The sequence below is a fragment of the Triturus cristatus genome, chromosome 12, assembly GCF_964204655.1.
Source record: "Triturus cristatus chromosome 12, aTriCri1.1, whole genome shotgun sequence".
Classification (NCBI taxonomy): Eukaryota; Metazoa; Chordata; class Amphibia; order Caudata; family Salamandridae; genus Triturus; species Triturus cristatus.
Window position 1 is genome coordinate 601697980 of NC_140595.1, and position 20202 is coordinate 601718181.

At 41.7% G+C, this 20202-nt stretch overlaps 1 protein-coding gene across 1 annotated transcript in view; it reads right to left on the reverse strand.

Moving 5' to 3' along the window:
- Positions 1-20202, reverse strand: part of NFAT5 (nuclear factor of activated T cells 5) — a 796538-nt gene that overhangs the window by 534485 nt on the left and 241851 nt on the right. The window contains 1 exon segment of the mRNA XM_085638738.1: positions 15719-16271. Within this exon segment, the coding sequence (XP_085494864.1) occupies positions 15719-16271 (553 nt within the window).

Consider the following 20202-nt stretch of genomic DNA (forward strand, 5'->3'; position numbering starts at 1 on the left):
GGTCTCCCCCCTCTCACCCCACAACAGCAAACCTCGCACATAAATTGCTTAGAACTCCCAACTGGGTATTTTTTGTAAAGCGCGAACTAAAAACCCATAAGGGTCTCAAGGCACTAGGGGCCTTTGGGGAGATTAAGTGAGCTATTGCCCAGAGTCACATGATGCTGAGATGACCTGCCTCTGGCGCTTGGGATCGAACCATGAGCCCCGCGCTCCCGAGTCAGCCGCCCTGGCCGCTGCGCCACACCTCTCCTAAGCAGGGCCTTTCGCCGTCCAGTGTTGGACGAAGGACAGGATTTAATCATGTGTTCTCCTCAAGATGGACAATGTTTTGGCAGTCTGATACATCAACCATCTAGAGAGCACGCATTCCAGGGTCCTCTATGACCTCGCCACAAATTTCTGGCAATACTACCTGCACCATCAAGTCTCTGACAGCTGGAAATCTGCCGGGTCAGGTAAAGGAGGTGGCGGTTTGGCACTCTTGTCTCCTTCGGGACTCAAGCTTGTGGAAGCTCCATCTGGAGGTGTTTGCAGACCTCCAGGAACACTGGGGTCCCTTTTCAAAGGACCTGTTCGCATTGTGACTGATCACCAGCTTTCCCATTTCTAAAGCTGGAGGCCAGACCCTCAAGCGGAGGCGACAGATGCCTTCATGCAAGACTGGGCTCGGGTACAGGTCTATCCATTCCCCCCCATTCATAATGACCGCCCATGCCTCTGCGCAGATCGGTAAACAGGGAGTGAAGGTGGTGCTGATTACACCAATATGGAGATCGCTAGTTTGGTTTACAGTTATTCTTGAACTTTTGTGGGATCCTCCAATCCCACTCACCTGTTTCCTCAACTTCTTCTCAATCCAGATGGCATGCCATATCGACTGGTATTGAAGGGCTCCCTCGCCCTGATGGCCTGGAGTATTACAGGGGACATTGGTCCGTCCTGTGAATTTAACCACAGGATGAGGACCTCTTGTCAAGGGCCTAACAGATAGTACCATTAAACAGTACAGATCAGCTTGGAACATATGGACGGGTTGGGGCATGCGAAGGGGAGTTAATCCTGTGGTCGCGGATGTTGTCCAGATACTCAATTTCCTAGTGAGCTGGTCATCCGGTGGTTTGGCCTACTGTTCCATCAACACCTTCCGTTCAGCTATTTCGGCAGATCACACCCCCGTGGACGGGGCCCCGGTGGGGAAGCACCCTTTTATGTACAGCCTCATCAGAGGAATTTGGCTATCTCTCTCACCAGCACCATGGTATTCAGTGCTGTGGGATGTGAATCATGTGCTGAACCTGTTCTTGTCATAGCAACCCAATAGGTTCTTATAGTGGAAGGAACTTTCCGTAAAGTTGGCCATGTTATTGTGTCTTGTGTAATGATGATGAGTGTCGGATGTTAGAACCCTGTTTATCACAGGTAGAAATATATTTCCCCTTCTGGAGTTTCGTTTACTATTGGTTGGCTGACCAAGTCCAATATGGGAACCACACAATAATGTAACTTCACTTGATTAGATTCTGTTATAACTGGAGATTGATAACAGCATAGTTGTGTTGGAGTGGGTCAAGGTTTAAAAAAAGGAATTGACTTTTTAGCTAAGAAGGCGACGCATCCAAAGTGCTTCTGTTTGGACAATGTGAACATACTTCGATGTAATACAATGCCTTACTGGAAGGAGTACTGTTGATACAATGTAGGAGATAGGACCCACATTGAAATGTACCAGCAATACGTTTTAAAGCGAAGTAATGTAATCCATGTAGACAGAATTATAGCAATCCAAGATTGTGTTTGACCATTAGGATTTGTGGTTTATCATTTAAGGTACTGCAGAGGGTTCAATTTCTTTAGTAGCTTCAGCAACTCAAATTACAACTGAGATTTTATGGCAAAGTTATGCAAATGTGGAGCTAAAGAGGACCTGGCCTCTTCTCCAAACTCACTTCCAATGACTCTTCACCCATAACATCATACTCTTCCACTGAAAATACTAAACCTAATTTTTCTTGACTTAACAGACATCACATCCACAAGCGGGGCTCTATTGCATCTCTGTGGGTAATACGATAGCTGTGAGAAAATAAGTGTTCAGTTTTTTAATAGCAATACTCAGAGGTAGCTAACAAACATTAGGTCCAAATTGTTAAAAGGCAGAACAAGCAATGGACTGAAACCTTCTTCAAAGGTACAAGTTTTCTTTACAGAATTATTATTTTAATTTCCGTTAGTTTCATTTTTTAGCTTTCAGTCTCTTCTTTGGATACCACATGATTGAAACATGTACCATGACGGTCACAACAAGTAATGTTTCTATAACAGGCATAACACTAATGTTTCTTCACAATTCTCAATCGGTCTCTCTAAAAACCTGACAAAACGTTAAGAACCGGGCAAGTTACTAAAAAATTAAATAAAAGTGAACCACTTGCTATCAGGATAGTTTAGATTTTTTTGTTTTCTGTTTTAGTATAAACCCACTGGAACAATAACAGTGTAGCTACCAATAAATCATACACCTGAATAGTTAGAGAAATCAGAGGTAGCATACAAAAAAGGGTGGAAGCTATTAAACAGAGGTATGTAATCACAGATATCATACTGACAATGTAGGCCCATAACACATTGAGTAGACATACACATCACAAGTCTCAAAGTAAAAATGATTTGTCAACCTACTGCATGCAGAATACTGAAAATGGTGAAGGACCAAAATAAAAAAATACAATAACTTTAATCACTAATCAAGAACAGTCGTTATCTACATGAAAAGATAACTTCTGATGCTCGTTATTGCATTACCCCCATAAAGTTCTCTTACTATCAGTCATGTAAGGGGTCCCAGGGGCCACAATAAACCAACAAACATGTGCAGCACTCCAGAAAGCAGGTTCATCAAGAAAATAACAAACCTATTTATGCTGGGGACATGTTCCAGCAAGCGAACTTCTAGATGTACGAAGAACTTGCTCAGTTCAAACTTCATGTTGAATAGTTAAACTCTTAAATCTGCCTAACCAAAAAGATGATCTGCTCAGCCACAGATGGGACTGGTCACTCTGGAAGGTGAGCCCTAATTTGGGAGAATCTCGAAGGAGTACAGTTTGATCTATTAAAAGTCATTTCCAGCTTGCTCTCTCATCATGGAAATCTTAGATAAGAAGAAATATTTCCAAATCATAGCCCACTGTGCCTCCATCAATTTTGCACACAGGTGCTCCACAGCTGACCACAAACAATTTCCATTTGCTTTGACTTTTATTTTAAAATAACAGAACCATTCAATTATCAATGTTCTTATATAATGTGTCCTCTAAAGTTTAGACATGACAACTTCTAAAACTCACCTTTATCTAAATGATTCTTGGCTTGAAGATTAGCAACACTCACCGGTGACTTAAAAGCATCTGAAATTTTAGCCAGCAATCTACTATGCCAGGAGCAGAACTTCATTTTACTACCTATCATCCTTTTATTACTCCAGAATAATAAGCCAAGAGAGGGCAACTTATTATGCAGTTGCAACAATATACTAGACTTATTAAATAGTAATATTTTGCAGTAGGGGAATGGCACATCTTAATCTGAAAAAAATTGATTTGGCGCACAAAGGTCTCTGGATATCCAGCCACACTGAATTTACAGGAGTGGGTCTATAAAGAGTGAGTGTGTTGCCTTTCAGGAGAGGCGGATTGTTAATTATAAAACGTTTGCTAGCATTGGTCCAAAATCCATCTTAGGGAATTTCATTTTGACCATTGCTTTATACAGTTGCATATACACTTCAAAAGGGTTAGAAAAACATATGTGAACACTGGATTGAGAACAAATAGAGGATATAGGTGGCTACTGGCGTAACCATCACTCTTACCCACTAATGGGATATGGGTTGATTTAGAGCACTACAAATCTAGAAGTTTAACAACTGTGTTAACTAGTGACTTCTTATTACACAATCCTGATTCATGCAAGTCATGATTAAACCAAATACCTATTATATTTTGTTTTAGAATTCCCCTTAAACACTGTAGACTAATTATGCAGCACCACAGGTGTACATTTTAGATTTAGTGTCTTAACATAAGATTAGTTTCTATTTAAAGTCCCCAGATAACTCTGCAAAATCATCAGTTATTTTCAGCAGCTAAGGTATAGAGGAGTAGTAAGTTATCAGCATTTGACACAACTGTACTTCAGTTTTGCCTTGATAAGTCCATTAAAATTCAGTACGGTCCCTGAACAAATGCAGTAGATGCTCAATCCCCCAGAGGGAGTAGGACTGGAAATAGAAGACATCCCTGTCTTGACCAAAGACCAAGATTAAACAGAAAAGACTCCCCCCCCCCCCAATTATGTTAATTGAGGATCTGAGTGAAAAATATATTATTTCTTAGTCATCAATCAATTCAACTTTGAGTGCTATTAGGGAAAACCAGGAGAACTTACTGAACTCTTTTCTGCATCCAAGGAAATGGCTGCAGTTAAGCTATCAATATGTGGTAGTATTGGATAATTTGTTTCTCACAACATTTGAAGAAAGAAGCTAAGCAAATCTTTACCAGTTTCATGAATCACCATGATGGAATAGACTGAGATAGGCAGATGGCACATTGACAGCTGTAGATGTTTGACAATTTCTTAAGACAACCATCATGACACAGTCTGTAGTCGACCCGGTGATTAGACCTCAACAGACAAAACATTGCTATAATTAAGTCAATATACCCCTTAATGTGTGATGTCATAGCTAATCAAATAAAGAGTAACCTTTTTCTGCTTTCCCCTTCAGCAGGGATAAAGTGGCTTCCACATTTTAAGGAGTTGTGATAGGTTGGGTCTAGTAAAGCATTTTCCTCATTCTTGACAACTTAAAGATTTAATCCCTTTGGGTATATGTAGCTATCAATTGACCTAAACTTAACTCTGGGGGCCTAAATATTCATGTAGTATTGCTGACAGACTATAGCAATGCCTATATCTTTTGTATGCATCTTATCTCTCTCAAATTCAATAAGTAATATTACTTGCATTGTCTACATAATAAAAACTGATGAAATTCAAAGCTTTAGAAGGTAAAAGAAAAATGCTATCTCCAAGTTAAAAAAAAGCTGACTACATGCAGGATCTATTGAAACAATAGATTAAACATAAAATATGTTCTCAAAGAAAAAAAAGTCAAGAGAAAACAGTGTTTTAGCAATTCTGTGTGTCTAGTGGATGATTTCAAACTAAGATGTTGCTGGGTGGGTTCTGGGTAAAATTGGGTTTTCTAGACATCGAGACACTGTAGAAGATAGAGGAAGGGTTCTACCCCAATAATATTATGATGCCACTAAAAGTATTTACAATCTTAAACCTGTTTTAAAAGGAACCACCTTGCTTCTATACAAGAACAACTCTGGGGACAATGCCGCTTCAAAAGCAAGCAGTCTGCATGGTTGGACCTGAAAAGACAGGAATACACTAGTTTAACTATTTACTTACCTTCAATAGTGCACTTTCTGGTGGCCACTCTAACTGCAGAATTCTCACCTTCTGAATCTCCTGACGTGCCAGGCTGGATCTGGAAACTCTTGCAATAACTCTTGTGAGCCCTACAGATGGTACTGCCAATGTTTGCTGCAGCTCTGTTCACCTCTAGACATGACACACAGCTGTTTAAAGGCACCACACCAGCACATTGGTGTCAATTTAATCATTAAACCTTCTATGACCAAAAATACAGAATGTTTCATTGGCAGTGTGCAAAAGTCGACTAGGAACCTTATTGATTCCTGAAAGTCCACTCTGCAGAACGCGGAGGAAGGACACCAGTGAGGATCTGTAGTAAGAGAATTCACCTGAAAGAACCTTTCCTAAAATTAGTGACTTATTCACTTGGTGGATACTTCTGACTTAAGAATCTTCATCTTGTGAATCAAAACCAAACCCAAAGCAATGCCCCAAGGAGGAAGGTGGGTTTGAAGTGGGGACATTAAAACAGTAAGCCCTGGAGGACAGAGTGGGAAAAAACGACCCTCTGCAGACTTGCAGTTAGGTCTGGTGAAAGTACTGCTAGACATGAACACGGCTGCTTTGAAGACATCCTTTTGCTCTGCTGGAATGAGTCCATAGGCCCTTTTGAAGATTGTTTTTAGCCAAGGAAGAACGATTCCATGCAGAAGACAATTCACTGCTGAGAAAACGTCTGTTTCTTAGTTGCCTTATTTTTTTTCCCACCAGGAACTCCAACCAGCGGCTAGTGGCACATCAAATACTCCTTAAAAATGTAGAGAGCAAGGGCATGCTGTGAAACCACCAGGTGTAGCCTCTCCTTCTTATTGATGAGGTGGAGAAAAAAAGTAGGAAGCATGATCTATCCCACAGTAACCATCCCACAGCAGGCCTGGCTATCCTGCATTTAGAAAATATATAGAAAGGACCCAGAGAAGGTTTTTATAAAGTGGCAGTTGGTAGCGCTCAACTTTTCTAATTTGAAAATGGAAATTTCATCTCCATCTGTCCAGAAAACTGCCCATTATATAAATACCGCAAGACATTGTAATGTGATGGGGCCAGACTACAAATGGATTGATGTGTTAAAGGCAGAGTGTAACTATTGAGGGATGGAGTTGGAGACTCGGGGACTGCTGACCGCAGTCTTTATTTGTTTTTTTTAGAACTGGTTCTATTCCTAAATCGTGGACTGGTAGTAGAACCCTTCCACTCTACAAAAACGAATCCCTAGAGAGCGACCCTCAAAATTACAAACAAATTGCCTTACTCAACTCAGTGACGGAAATATTTGTACAAAGAGCATTTTAGAAAAGTTACAAGAATGTATTTGAGAAAAAAATGTTATACCCTGTGAACAATCTGGTTTCAAATCTAAGTGCTGCACTGTCGATAATATTGCCATTGTTTAATCAACTTAAATAAATATGTGCATCTAAAGACGCAATCAGTTTATACTGCTTTTATTGACTTTTCAAAGGCATTTGATCATGTTGACAGTTCACTCTTTTGAAAGGGTATACCTCTACTGTTATTAAGATTGTTAATGGTTTTACACTTCCCTACCGGGTGAAGAGTGCTGCTGTGAGATGATAAAGAATTTTCAACAAAAGCAATACACCCAAAGCCCCTTCACTTATTTCATTATATTTACATGGCTTGCTCTCCTTCCATAGCATTAATAATTTTCCTACACGTTTAGGTTCTTTCCATAGTTACTCGCTTTTATAAGCTGATGACCAAATTTCATTTGATCTCACGCACATTGGCTTACAGAGCAACTTAAACATATTAGACTCCAATTTAGTTAAATATTTTCTCAAAGTCAATGTTCAGAAGAGCAAAACAGTTATTCAATAATTAAAACAGTAAGTTAAATTGAAATCAAGGTGGAAATCACTCATTAAGTTTGAAAAGGGGATGAAAGTTATTGGAGTGTGTGAAAAACTACCCTTATTTTGGCAGACTTTTTTCAGATAACCTTGGGCCTAAAACTGACATAGACCACATAAAATCAAAATGTATATCTCCAGGGGAATTTTTTTATTTTATTTTAAAATCGGAGTGTAAATCAGTGGGGAAAATACATTTTAATCATTTGTTAGTGGTCTATAAAGCAGAGTCCCACCAATAATACTTTATGGAGTTGAATATCTCCCACACTGGCTAAGGCCTCTCCTTTAAAATATTGAGGGATACATGCTGTGTCCCTTATTTGCAGTACATTTTCTACTCTAGTACAGGCCGTTCAGCATGAATTAGTCCTCCCAAGTGTCAGATAGTAATTTAGGAATATCTTTAAAAAGAGTGAATCCCCTAGCAAATACCCATACAGATTTGCTCACTGATAACCTTTAAAATGATACTGTGTAGTTGCCAATTGCACTATTTTAAACAGGATGCAGCCTAATTTAGCTCTTTCACTAGAACATAACATCAGAAGATTGATATTTCTATTAGGGTCAGACAGAATACGTACTGAATCAATAATAGGGGCATGGAAAAATATTCCCCATGAACAGCAGATCTGCTCTCTGTGGAGGGTACGTTTATTCACAAAGGGACAAAAATGAACATGTTTGTTACTGCATTTAACATTTTTTTAAATGTTTCTTAAATGTTTATAATATCTTAATTTTAATGTTTTTAATGGAATTATAAAGCTGATTAGAGTGTCTATTTTAATATATTGGTGAACTTTGCCAAGGTCTATATCAAGAAAGTATTGCTTTGTAGGAAGCATAGTGTACTGACCCACCTGGAAAGGTGACACCACTTTTAGGAGAAAGGATGCCTGCAAGAAGTCAACTCGTTTCTCCTCACACTAGGTGACAAACTTGGACTAAGGCTCAAACTAAATTGATTTGGTCGAAGGAGTTGAGCAGTCAAAATGACAATCTCTTCAGATGGTAGATCAAAGCCTCTAAATTAGTTCTGCTTAATCTCTACTTACGGAGGGGTAGATTGTGAAGTTTTGGGTGCGGCACCTTACCTTAATACTGGGAGAGCAGGTCCTGCTAGAGAGGAACCTAAAGAGGACGACAGATATTCAGATCGTGCCCAGAACCAGGAACCGTGCCTCTCCCTGATCCCACCACACCCTTGCTGCAACCCTCCACACCCTCAACCCTGGCCCCTACTCCACACACTGCTCTCTCGCTGCACAACACAAAACCAAGGTAGCATTCTCCTGCGCGTGCTGTAAGTTTTTATGCACTTACCCACACCCAAGCACACACTCAACACTCACTGTACTCGTACTGACAGCACCCAACACGCCACTCTTCCACACAATCCTGCAACCACCCACACAACACTCGGGACTAACATACATGCTACTCAACACCTGTTCACTCACCAAACATGCCACAGAGATCTGAGACCTGCTGCACATCAATGCCCGGACCTACTTTTTCTTGCAGAAAACTAGCTGAAACCCGCCACCCAACATCGCCACATTCATCCCCTACCTACAAGATCACAAGGCAAGACACACTTTACAAGCCTGGAGGCAGAATCTGTAATATCTACAAGAATGCTCTCAGCTGTACCACAGACACGTCATACTCCAACATGGAACACCTGTCATTTAAGCTCCATGTCAAAGTCAACATCAGCCTAAGTGGCACTTTCATCTAGAGGCCAACGGGGCAGCACAACAACTTCACAGACACCATGACTGACTTCGTCTCACCACTCACGCTAGCAATTACTGTCTACCTGGAGACCAGACGTTCTACCTGAAAGACTACGCTGACTCATACTCAAAAGTACTCATTGAACACCTTGAAAGCCTGGGCCTCACCCACCGAGTAAGGGACCTACACACGTTGCCAGACACCTTATGTACCCTATTTTCAACACCTTTGACAAAATCCGAGATGAGAAACGCACACCAGTCTTCTAGACAGACCACCCCATCATCAAGGTCAACACCCCTATCCAACACACATACACACCCACTGCCCCCCTCCCACCACTGCAAGACCAGCCTGTAGAAAATGGAAGAGCATCACTGACAAGGACTGAAACACGGCTCAACACACACCGACCCAAACACATCAACATTCCCCCTCCCCCAAAAGCCACCAAGAATTTCAACAACTGAATTCGCTCCAACACTGCAAAACGAGATCTAGAAGCCTGTTGGTACAAGGAGGAACACAGACTGATGAAATGTCACTGCAAACAACTGGAGCACAAATGGAGAATGAGCCAGGACAACCCAGACAGGAGCACATTCAAATCCACCCTGAAAGGCAACCACCAAATTAACTGGACTATCAAATGTGCCGCTCTGGTAGATCGCATCAATGCCAGCACTAACAGAAGCAAAAAAATATTCCCAACATGAAGGATTTAACCACACTATCCGGTGCCTCCAACTTGATTACCCACCTCGCAGGACCTCTTCCCCTACCTTCTCAGATGTTTGGAAACATGCAATTGCTCCCCCTGCCTTCCACCTTACTAGAAAAACCCACCAGGTACTCCTCAATGTTTGCCAACTACAGACCTATCTCCCAGATACCATTGCCAGCCAAGGTCTTGGATAAAATCATCAGACACCTCACTGAATAACTCCGCAACAACACTCGGTCTGGTTTCAGAACCAACCACAGCACAAAATCTGTCCTAATCACCACCCCAGAAGACATCCGCATGACTCTGGACAGAGAAGACAAAGCGGCCCTTATCCTCCTGAACCTCTCTGCAGCTTTTGACATGGTGTCCCACCTTCTCCTCAACTAACACCATATGACATTAGAATTCAGGGACTCACACTGAAGGATCTGCACCTTCCTGACTGAAAGGACCCAGTCAGTCAATCTGCACTATACACCTCACACTCGTGATCTCATCTGCAGGATCTCGCAGGATCTTCCCTGCATGACACTCTTCAACGCATACATGATCCCTTTAGCCAGCATCACTCTCTCACAACATCGAGGTCCTCTCCTTCACCGACAAACTCCTTCTCTCCTTCATAGACAAGGTGGCAAGTATCTAGATCAAGTTAAATGTCTCCATGAATGAAACTGTCGACTGGATGAAGCCTTTTCTAAAGCTGAACATTGACTACACCGAAATCATGATCTTTGGGAAGTGTTCTTCTCCGTGGGACTCTACCTGGTGGCCAACAGAGCTAGGACCAACACCCACCACCCACACCAACATCCTCGGGATTGGCATTGACAGAAAACTTGACATGACCGCTCAAGTCAAACTGAAGATGCAGAGGAGGATTTTTAAATGGCTCCCAACCCAATCAGCACCCAGAAAACCGTAAAGCAAGCCCTCGTCACATGCAAGCTGGACTACGGGAAAATCTTTCTGTACCAGATCAACAACAAAATACAACAGAAGGCTGCAGACCATTCAGGACTTAATGGCCAGAGTTACTCACATTAGACCACACCTTAAGGAGTTCTGCTGGCACCCAATACACGAACGAGCACAATTCAAACTCCTCACCCACACTTCCAAGGCACAACATAACACTGCCCAACATGCCACAACAATTGCATCTGCTTTCACAAACCTTCCAGACACATCCACTCATCAGGACTCCAACTTGCACACATACGGAAAACCAAATCTGGCAGTTGATCCTTCTCTTCTATTGCTCTAAAAGAATGGAATGACTTGTCGCTAAACTTAAGAGACTCCTCCCCACTTCTTGAAGTCCGCAAGAAGCTGAACACCTGGCTTTTTGAGGAGTACCACCAGGTTCTATATTTGGTTAGACTCACACCTGTTCAACGCCAGGATAACCTCATGGTTGATACTGCACTCTACAAATATTCCTAACATAACATAATAGGGACAGGAGTTCAGGGTACCCGACTCTCCTGCGCCAATTAGGGGCCACCACAATAAGCTGCGCTAGGTCCCACCTGAATTTCTTCAGGAACCACAGGATCAAAAACAGTGTAAAAAGATGAGCAATGAGTGTACTTTGAGCTAGTTCATACATTCATATTTCATATATTTACCGAGGGCACAACCCCTCTGGACGAAGATAGCTCTGGTTGCAGACACCACTTATTATCCGCAAGATAATGCCTGCAGAGTTTGCCTGACCTGATGTTGAGAGATCCAAGTAGGTGTTTCACCATGAGGGAAACCCTATGATGTGTCAGCCATCCCCAAAACCTCAAAGTCTGACAGAGGGCAAAAGACTCCACTCTGCCATGCTTGTTTCAATACTATGTGACAGTCATGCGGTCCATTAGCACTTGGATCAACTTGTCCATGATGAAGCTCGAGAAGATTTATATGGTGGTGATGCTCCACCTATGATATAAAAGTCCTCATATCACCATTTCACTCGGGTAACCTCCTCAGCCAAGAGACAAAGTATCTGTCACTGTAAGCTCTAGCGGGAGCCAGAAAAATGGATTGCCACACATCAGATTGGCATCCACTATCCACTATTGAAGGTCCTGAGGTGTCTCGATGGACATGCAAATTTTGAAAGGCATCCCTCTAGAGTTGGACCCACTACAGCCATGGTTCCCAAAAAAAGGCTTGTACATGCCTAGAGATGTGAGGCACCAGCAGGATGAAGAATGCCAAGAGCCCCGCCAGCCTTACGATCATCTAGGTCGGAACATAAGCTCTTGCACAAAACATCAGCCTGAATGACTTGATGCGTGGATGGGGAGGCTTTCAGTTGGGGCCAGGTAACCTCTACATTGGTTGAATATGAGATTTGGGCTTGCTGAAAGAGAACCACAGGGGGCAGCAATGAACAGTTGCAGGAGGCCTGAAATCAGATATAGCAAGCTCACTCTCCGCAGCCATCAAGGTACAGGAATAGGTATATCTCTGATCTGTGAAGATGCGCTCCAACCAGCAACATTAGCTTCTTAAAGTCCAGAGATGCTGCCGCAATAAAATATGTAATTCCTGTCAGACTATAGAGCCAGTACATGAAAGCAAGTTTCCTGCAGGTTCATGGACGCCATCCAGTTTTCAACATCAAAGGTCTACAGAGCATGAGCTAGTATCATTTTGAACTTCACCCTCCAGGAAAGAGCAATAGAGTCAGAGGCCAGGAATTAACCTTTGTCTCATGTCATTTTTGTGGATCAAAAAGTACAGAGAGTAACAACCCAGTACTGTCTGCACCTCTGGTACCAGTTCAATCACCCCTTTGGCAAGCAAAATCAGATACTCCTTTTAACAAAATAGAGGAGTGATCCACTGATGTCTGAGAATAAACTGGGAGAACGTGAGGAGGTAAGCCAGAAATGGAAGGGCATAACCAACTTGAATGATTTGAAGGAACCACTAGTAGGATGTGATGGAGTATCAATAAGGCACATTTTAACATTAGGTTGGAAAACAAGGTAAAAATGTTTAGCATTTGTGCCTGGCAAAGAGGAGTAGGAGGTGTGTTGCTCTGTTGTTGGCCTCATCAACCTCCCCTGACTCAAACACAAAGAACAAACTGTGTGGTTTACTATACAGACTGAAATGGCTATAGCTGGTGATATGCAAGACCCCCAAGTATCCTCTGACCATCCTGTATTGCTGATGGACCTCGCGCACAGGGGAAAGCAACCCAAGTGAGAAGGCTATAGCTTTGCTACCTTTACATTTCTAGCAGGCAGACTCAGCCTTCTCTACATAAAACAGACTCTTCGAACAGCATCTGCATTAAGAAAGCCTCTACATCCCCTGATAATCCAGTCAAATACATTCAGACATGACATCTGTGGATGAGGCTGGTGCTCGCAGCATGGGCAGCGGAATCCTTAGTATCCGGTCCAGAATATAAACATACTTTTCAGCATCTTAAACACCATTTACTATCCAAGTGAAGGCACTGTCTATATTCTCTGGCAAGGCAAACAATGATCCACATGCCATGTGACAGAGGGTGAGTGCAATGACTCAGAAAAATATCAGCATTCAGGAAGCGTATTGTTAAACTGGCACACATAAAATATTTTCTTGCCCACAGAGTCAATTCTTTTTGACTCTACGTTTCCTAGAGAACAGTTAAAATTTACAATGCTCATGGAGGTCTGCGTTACAAGGCTCTCTATAATTAGATTGTGCGTCAAAAATTTGGGATCAACTGGTGCTGTCCTGTGATGCCTTCAATAGCACAGCTGAGAGCCAAGGCTGAAAATAGCTTAGACCCACAGCTGAGCCATGTCAATCAAGACACTTTTGTTACAAGGCAACAAGGGCTTACAGGTCAACGGCCCAGGTCACAAAATATCTACTAGGGTTGCCTTATCTGTTCCACTGTGAAAAGACTATTCCAAGCCTTTCAGACTACAACCACAAAGGAGACACTTTCCTTCATAAGTGCCTTAAAAGTGGACTCCAGAGAGGTGTCGGACCCATTGGCATTTTGAAAATCCAAATAAAGACCAGCACCTGCCTAATGTGGTTGAAGAAAATTATCCGCCACCTGATCATCATATAGAATAATTGTTGCCCTCAACGGGCCTAAGTTCGACACCAAAATGTCCTTGATCCTCTGTAGTGCTGTTTGAGAGGCTGGGGAACTGCACAAGCGGTCTAGTTGTCCCCAGAAGTCTCTTGGTAAACAAGCAACTGAACACTGGACGGGCTCTAGCTGAAGAGGGTTTAAAAACAGAGACAAGAGTCGGTGATAAACCAGGAGTAATTGGAATCGTAGCCAGCACTGAACGAGAAGCATTATGCAGAGCCTGAACTGCAACACAGGAGTGAAGGTATGACCTAACAGTTAGTGGAGTGAGCTGATTTCAACTGGGGTCAGTCAGCACCTGGGAAGTGCTCTGCAACAGAAGTCTGACTGAAATGAACTTAAATACTTGCAGCATGGCCTCCTTGGAGGTAGTATGGCCTGGATGATGGGCAGGAGGAAACAAAACCGGCCACATCTTTTCCAAAGTTGAGTTGATTCGGAATGGAGTCAAACAACGAGGTTAGAATCTGGCAACTGCAAAATCTATCACTGAATTTGCAGTGTATTACCATTAAGAAGCTTCGGTCGCGCTTCTTGCGTTTCTTCCTTGGCTTGACTCATCCTTGGATTTGTCTTTTGACTTTTCCTTAGACCAAGTGTAAGAGGGTGATTTAGAGTCAGACTCAACTTATTTCTTGTGTTCCATAACACACAGTTTGGCATCTCTAGGTCAGATGGCCTTTGGGTGCATCAAAGAACATGTCACACAACTTGAAATCATGTTCAGTCCGGAGGACCCATAAGCAGATATTGTTTTGGTCTGTTACTGACATCGGTTTTATACATAAGTAGCATGGCTTGACATAATTTGTCTTTAGAGACATCCTTGCACATTGCCAAAGTTTATAGACGAATTTGAGAATTCAGTGAAAACCAAAATTGTTAGGAGGAGAGCTCCAAAACAGGGTCTTTGGACACAAACTGTCATGATCACGCAGGGGTGGCCCTTATATGCAGCTGTGCCATCATGTCCAGGAGGCAAGAGTTGCAAAGGAGGTTGATGAAGTCACCTATCAGCATGCAAGAGCTATTGCAAAAGTTGCCAAATCCAGTTGGGTGCCTAAGACGACTAAGGAATTTGCAAATAGAAATATACATCAGAATTAAACTTTTTGATAACTCTTTTTAACAGAAAGGTAACACGGTCCTGAGATGCCTGAAACTAAACAGAAATCCAAATTTAACTAAGCAAAAAAAGGTGCCACTGAGCTTATAGAAAATGATTGACCAACACTGATTATGCACACATTTAAAGGTTCATCAATACTTTAAAAATACCTTAAAACAGTTGAAATTATTTTCTTTTGAATATGGACGTGATTTGAGCACATCAATGATGCACACAGACACCTAAAATTTTATTAAACATAAAGAGTTAGAAAGTTAAACCGCAAGCGGAGCTGGACTAAGCTGGGAGGCAGGGGACACAATTCAGTGGCAATGAACAATGTCTTACTCCAGATGGGTCAAAAATACATTGTTTTTATGAACATCAATTCCAGCAATCATGTTTAATAATGTACATGCACGAAAGGCAAGTCTAGGTCTAGCAGTTCTTTCCAAGAATGGCTTAAGGCACCTAAAGGATAAAACATGAGGTAAAGCAAAACACCTCTTGATTTGCAGAGAAATATACTTTTCACCCTACTGATTTAAAACTTAAGCAGATAATTGGAAACAGGCAAACAAAAAGTACATTCTTTGGTAAACTTTACAGAAAATGATAGAATTGAAAAAACAAATACCAACCCGTTGCTTGCTTGAGAGCTGCTTTTGTTCTCAGAAGTGAGCTGGGAAAGCACATAGTGAGGTGCTTTGGCGCTGTCTGCATCAAACACATCCATGTTGGATTCTTCACAGTCATGCCGTTTGATTCCTGGCCTCTCCTTGGTATTACGTTTGCGGGACTTACGGGGCACCTCTGTATTATCATTGTAAGAATGGGTGCTCATGTTGCTGAAGTTGGCAGTGGAGTCATCCATCCACATGGTGCTGCTCGGTTCAGACTCCACCACACCCCCATCATCTTGACATGACATCAGACTATTATCCAGCAAGTCCTCGGGTGGTGGTGAGATACTCAGGACCCTCCATCTCATAGGTGCCGCCTGTTGCTGCTGAATTGCTTTACTGGTTAACTGCTTTTCACTTACCCCTCTGTTACTTACCCCAATGGTCAAGGAGCAACTCTCCAATTTCATAGCTTTGCTGTCCGTGACTGAGGTAGAGTTAATGGTAGGGCTGGAAGTGGTGGTAAAGGAGCTGCGAGCACCGCCCATGGAAGAAGAGGAAGATGAAGCATCTGCGGTGTACAATTCAAAAGTAAATACACAGATTTTCACATGCTTGGGCTAGCAGTCCCATTGTAATTAGGCTTTAGTTCTTTTTTTTGGTTTGGTTTTGGTATTCCCAAATGAGGCATGTGTAGATATTGGTACATTTTTTCAAAAGAAATGCTGCAAGCAATACAAATGAACTGCATATTGTTACAGGGTTTTCTCAATAAGCCCCTGAGTGAGATTCAACTTTCTGTAGCAATCAAAACCAAATATATGTTTATCAAGCTAGGTCTTTTTAATTTTTATAGTGGCTGAAGGAAACCAACAACAGCCTTTATGGACATATTGTATTATACAATTAATCCTTAGATGCAATATGTATGCTTGTAGCCAAATTTCAATGCCAATTGAAACAATTCTCATTAATATTTGATTTGAAAAAGTGGGACTGCGCTTAGCCACAAAATAATTAAAATAAATGTCTAACCTATGAAGCAGAGAACTACAGGTCATTATTAATGCAGACACTCCCTGCTTCAGAGGCAATTCCTGGAATACAAATACGAGAAAATGCATGAGAAACAGCTGCTGATTAACAGTTCTTTAAAAAAAAATTATAAATATTTTAACAACAAGAAACGGAATAGTGAGTAAAAAGGAACTGATACGAGACGCAGCATGAATTTTCACTCAGAAGTTACAGTCCAAAATTCTATATTATATCTCAGTCAAATAACTAGACTGCAGAGTCTAGTAATAGGCAGGATCAGATCTTACAAACTGTTTTACTGAAATATCTAAGAGGATTTTATGTTTACTATAAACATTAAGGACACTTTGATCTAATACTTGCAAATCACAAAAATAACATTTTACTACACGGATTTAAGGAAACTGCTCATCAAAAAACACCCTACAATGGGATGAATACAGAAATAACATGTTATCATGGAACTTGAACTGGGTACACTTGCATGAACTGAGGTAACATTTTAACTAGTTTAAAAGAAGCATTCCCATACCCCCACTGACCAGATAAGCCCCTTAGCAATAGGCCATTCTCGGCTTGCAGATTTTTACTCGAGAAGGCCTATTATGTTTGAATACGCTTTCTTCTTTGGTTGCAGAAAGCTTACTTTCTATGCAGTGCCCCTTCAATAAAGTTCTCAGAGCTCTACACAAGTGAAGGTGGAACATTTTACCCAACGAGGAAAGTAGTCGGTTTAGGTCAATTCACCAAAATGAGTGTGGTAAAAGCTGTAACATCTCAGACGTTTTGAATCCTGATGACATCGCAGGACTGAGTCCTCCTACATAACCAAAAGCCATCTCAAGTGAGTGGTTAATGGAGGGTGAAGGAGTACGAAAATAAACATGGTTCTCACAGCCACCTTAAATTTCAACTCGTGCCACCGCCTGAGACCACGGATAGCAAGACACTGTCAGGTTACCAAAGGATATACCAGGTATACCTGCTCCTATTCATAATCAGCATTAAGATATAACCGAAGCTCTGCCTAGCAGAGCTATGTTGTGGTTGAAATGTAATTTTCATAATTAAATTGGTGTAAGGTTCACTTACATAATCTTTTCATGCCCACAATTTAGACTGTACATATAGAATTAACCTTCACCTGACTATTCTCAGCAACAGCAGCTGGAATATTGCCACGGATAACTCAAGCAGACCAGCAGTTCCTTTTTAAGAAAGGGGAGGCAGTGACCCTGCTAGCTCCACCGGTTACGGAGTCAACCACTAGCCAAACTAGGTAAACATATTTAGACCCATTGATGAAGAATTGTACACATTGCTTGGAGTTGTAAACATAATTTGGTCAACTTTTAGTAATTCTTAGCCCCTTATTGCAGCTCGTGAAAGTAAAAATCACACACTTTAGCCCACAATTGAAAGTCCCCTCTATACACTACAACACCTTAACGGGAGGCATTCACTTAAGATTTTGCAAATGTTTCTCTAAAGGCGATATTTACTGGTTTTCAGGTGCAAGCCACAAAGAAGAAAAACAAACTATACTAACAAAACATCCAGCAAAGTAACTTGTAATTTTTCAAGTCATTAGATTATTTTCCTACCAACATGTTTATGGTCTGGTTTGACAAGACTGCTGTCGCCAGACAATTATGTGATTATCACTATAGAGGAACCTTGGCTCTGCCCACAAGTTGGGACCCAAGGAACATATGTTTTGATTGGGGATAAGTTTTGTGCTTCCACAAAAAACAAAAAACGCGTGCCCTCAAGCAGATGTGATCATTTTGCTTATTTATCCAGCTACATATGTTTGAATTTTATCCCCTCCGCTCACAGATGCCACTGGAATGCTATTCAAGTGTCTTAGATAACTAGACAATTTATATTGTTTTTATCTAGCATCAGCATCGATTGGAGAGGGCAGTCTTTAACCTACGTGGATTTTTAGGTCTGGCTTGACAGTGCAACTGTCACCTGACCTTTTAACCTACCCCAATATTATTCTACAGGTCTTTGCTACCACCGAAACATACATATCTATTCCTATTTTATTGACTTGTAATGCTTCACATTACCATGCACCATTTATTTAAAACCGGGCCTACTGGCATTGCCAATGCTCTTCAGCAAGAGTGTTACCTAGAAAGTTACACTACTGGTAGGGTCTTCCCTATCTTCAATTGATGGGAGCAATGCGCCACCTTTCGGCAAGTCGGTAAATTCTCTTTTAGCTGCTGAAACAGTTATGAACAGTAACAGGATATATAGGTGGATTCAGAGACCAAAGTTACCGTAAGCATAACTATCTCGTTCCAATGTCCAGCTCTTTGCTATTTCCAAATACTAAACAAGGTTATCAAGACAGCTTAGTTTTGAAAGACTCTGACATTACCTCAAAGAAAAATGCAAAAGAATGAGAGTATCACGAAAAGGAAGACACAGAACCCCAAAGACATGTTGTTTGTGTTTACAAGCTGTACAGGGTAAGGCCTACTGGGCCTGATGGTCTAGACTCCAAAGGTGGAAAGAGTTTAACATGAATCCACGTGGACAGACATCTGAGCTAAGCATCTTGTAAATGTTATGGAATTTACAGTGTGTGCGGCTTAATGCTCATCCCTTTCCAGGGCCCAGCATATGATACATGTTTAGCGGTTAGATCTGTGTGTTGTGGAGCTATAACTAGGCACTAACCGGACCTAAAGGAATAGAGACGGAGTAGAGCGAATCCCTCTGGAATAAGACGTTCAAGTTTGAATCGTGATGGGAGGAGTGGCCTACATTGGACCCCTGCTTGAGACACGAATTCTGGGGAGAAAAAGCAAAGTTCATCTTGTTGCTTAGTCCGTAAAACTGGGAATAACAAATTGCCTACCTTCGGTAACACTAGTTCTGGTGGATACTCTATCGGTAGTGTCTTCACTAAAAGGCATGCTACCAAAGGTAAGTAATTTGCTCTTCTGATGGATACCTCCCTCCTAAAATGAAGGGTCAGATAACTGAACTTATACCGGTCCATCTCTTTGGGCTTGATTGAGACAATGCCTGGGGGAGGGGTAAGCAAAAACATATCACTATCTGGCAGATGTCCAATACTGGAACTACTCTCAGCGTTTCAGTGACACCTTTTGATCTGATGGAATAAGTTTAATGGCCCTAGGGAGAATCCTTTTAAGGCTGCAGCATTTTTATATACTCAGGATGATTCATCTGGTAAAGGTCCACTTACAGACTGCCCTCCACTTAGCAGTGTCAGAGCCAATAAACTGCCGAACAACTATGTAGTGCGCCTTCGAGCACTAGTTATCGAGGCTACAAGCTCTCCAGTTTGTCTAGAAAGCATATGGTGAGTGGAGGTTGCACTTCACCGCTGCAGCTCACTGAAATGGCAAGTAGAAGTAACTGCAGTGAGGAATATGGTCTTGATGTTAATAAATCATAGTGAGCAACTGTGCATAGGC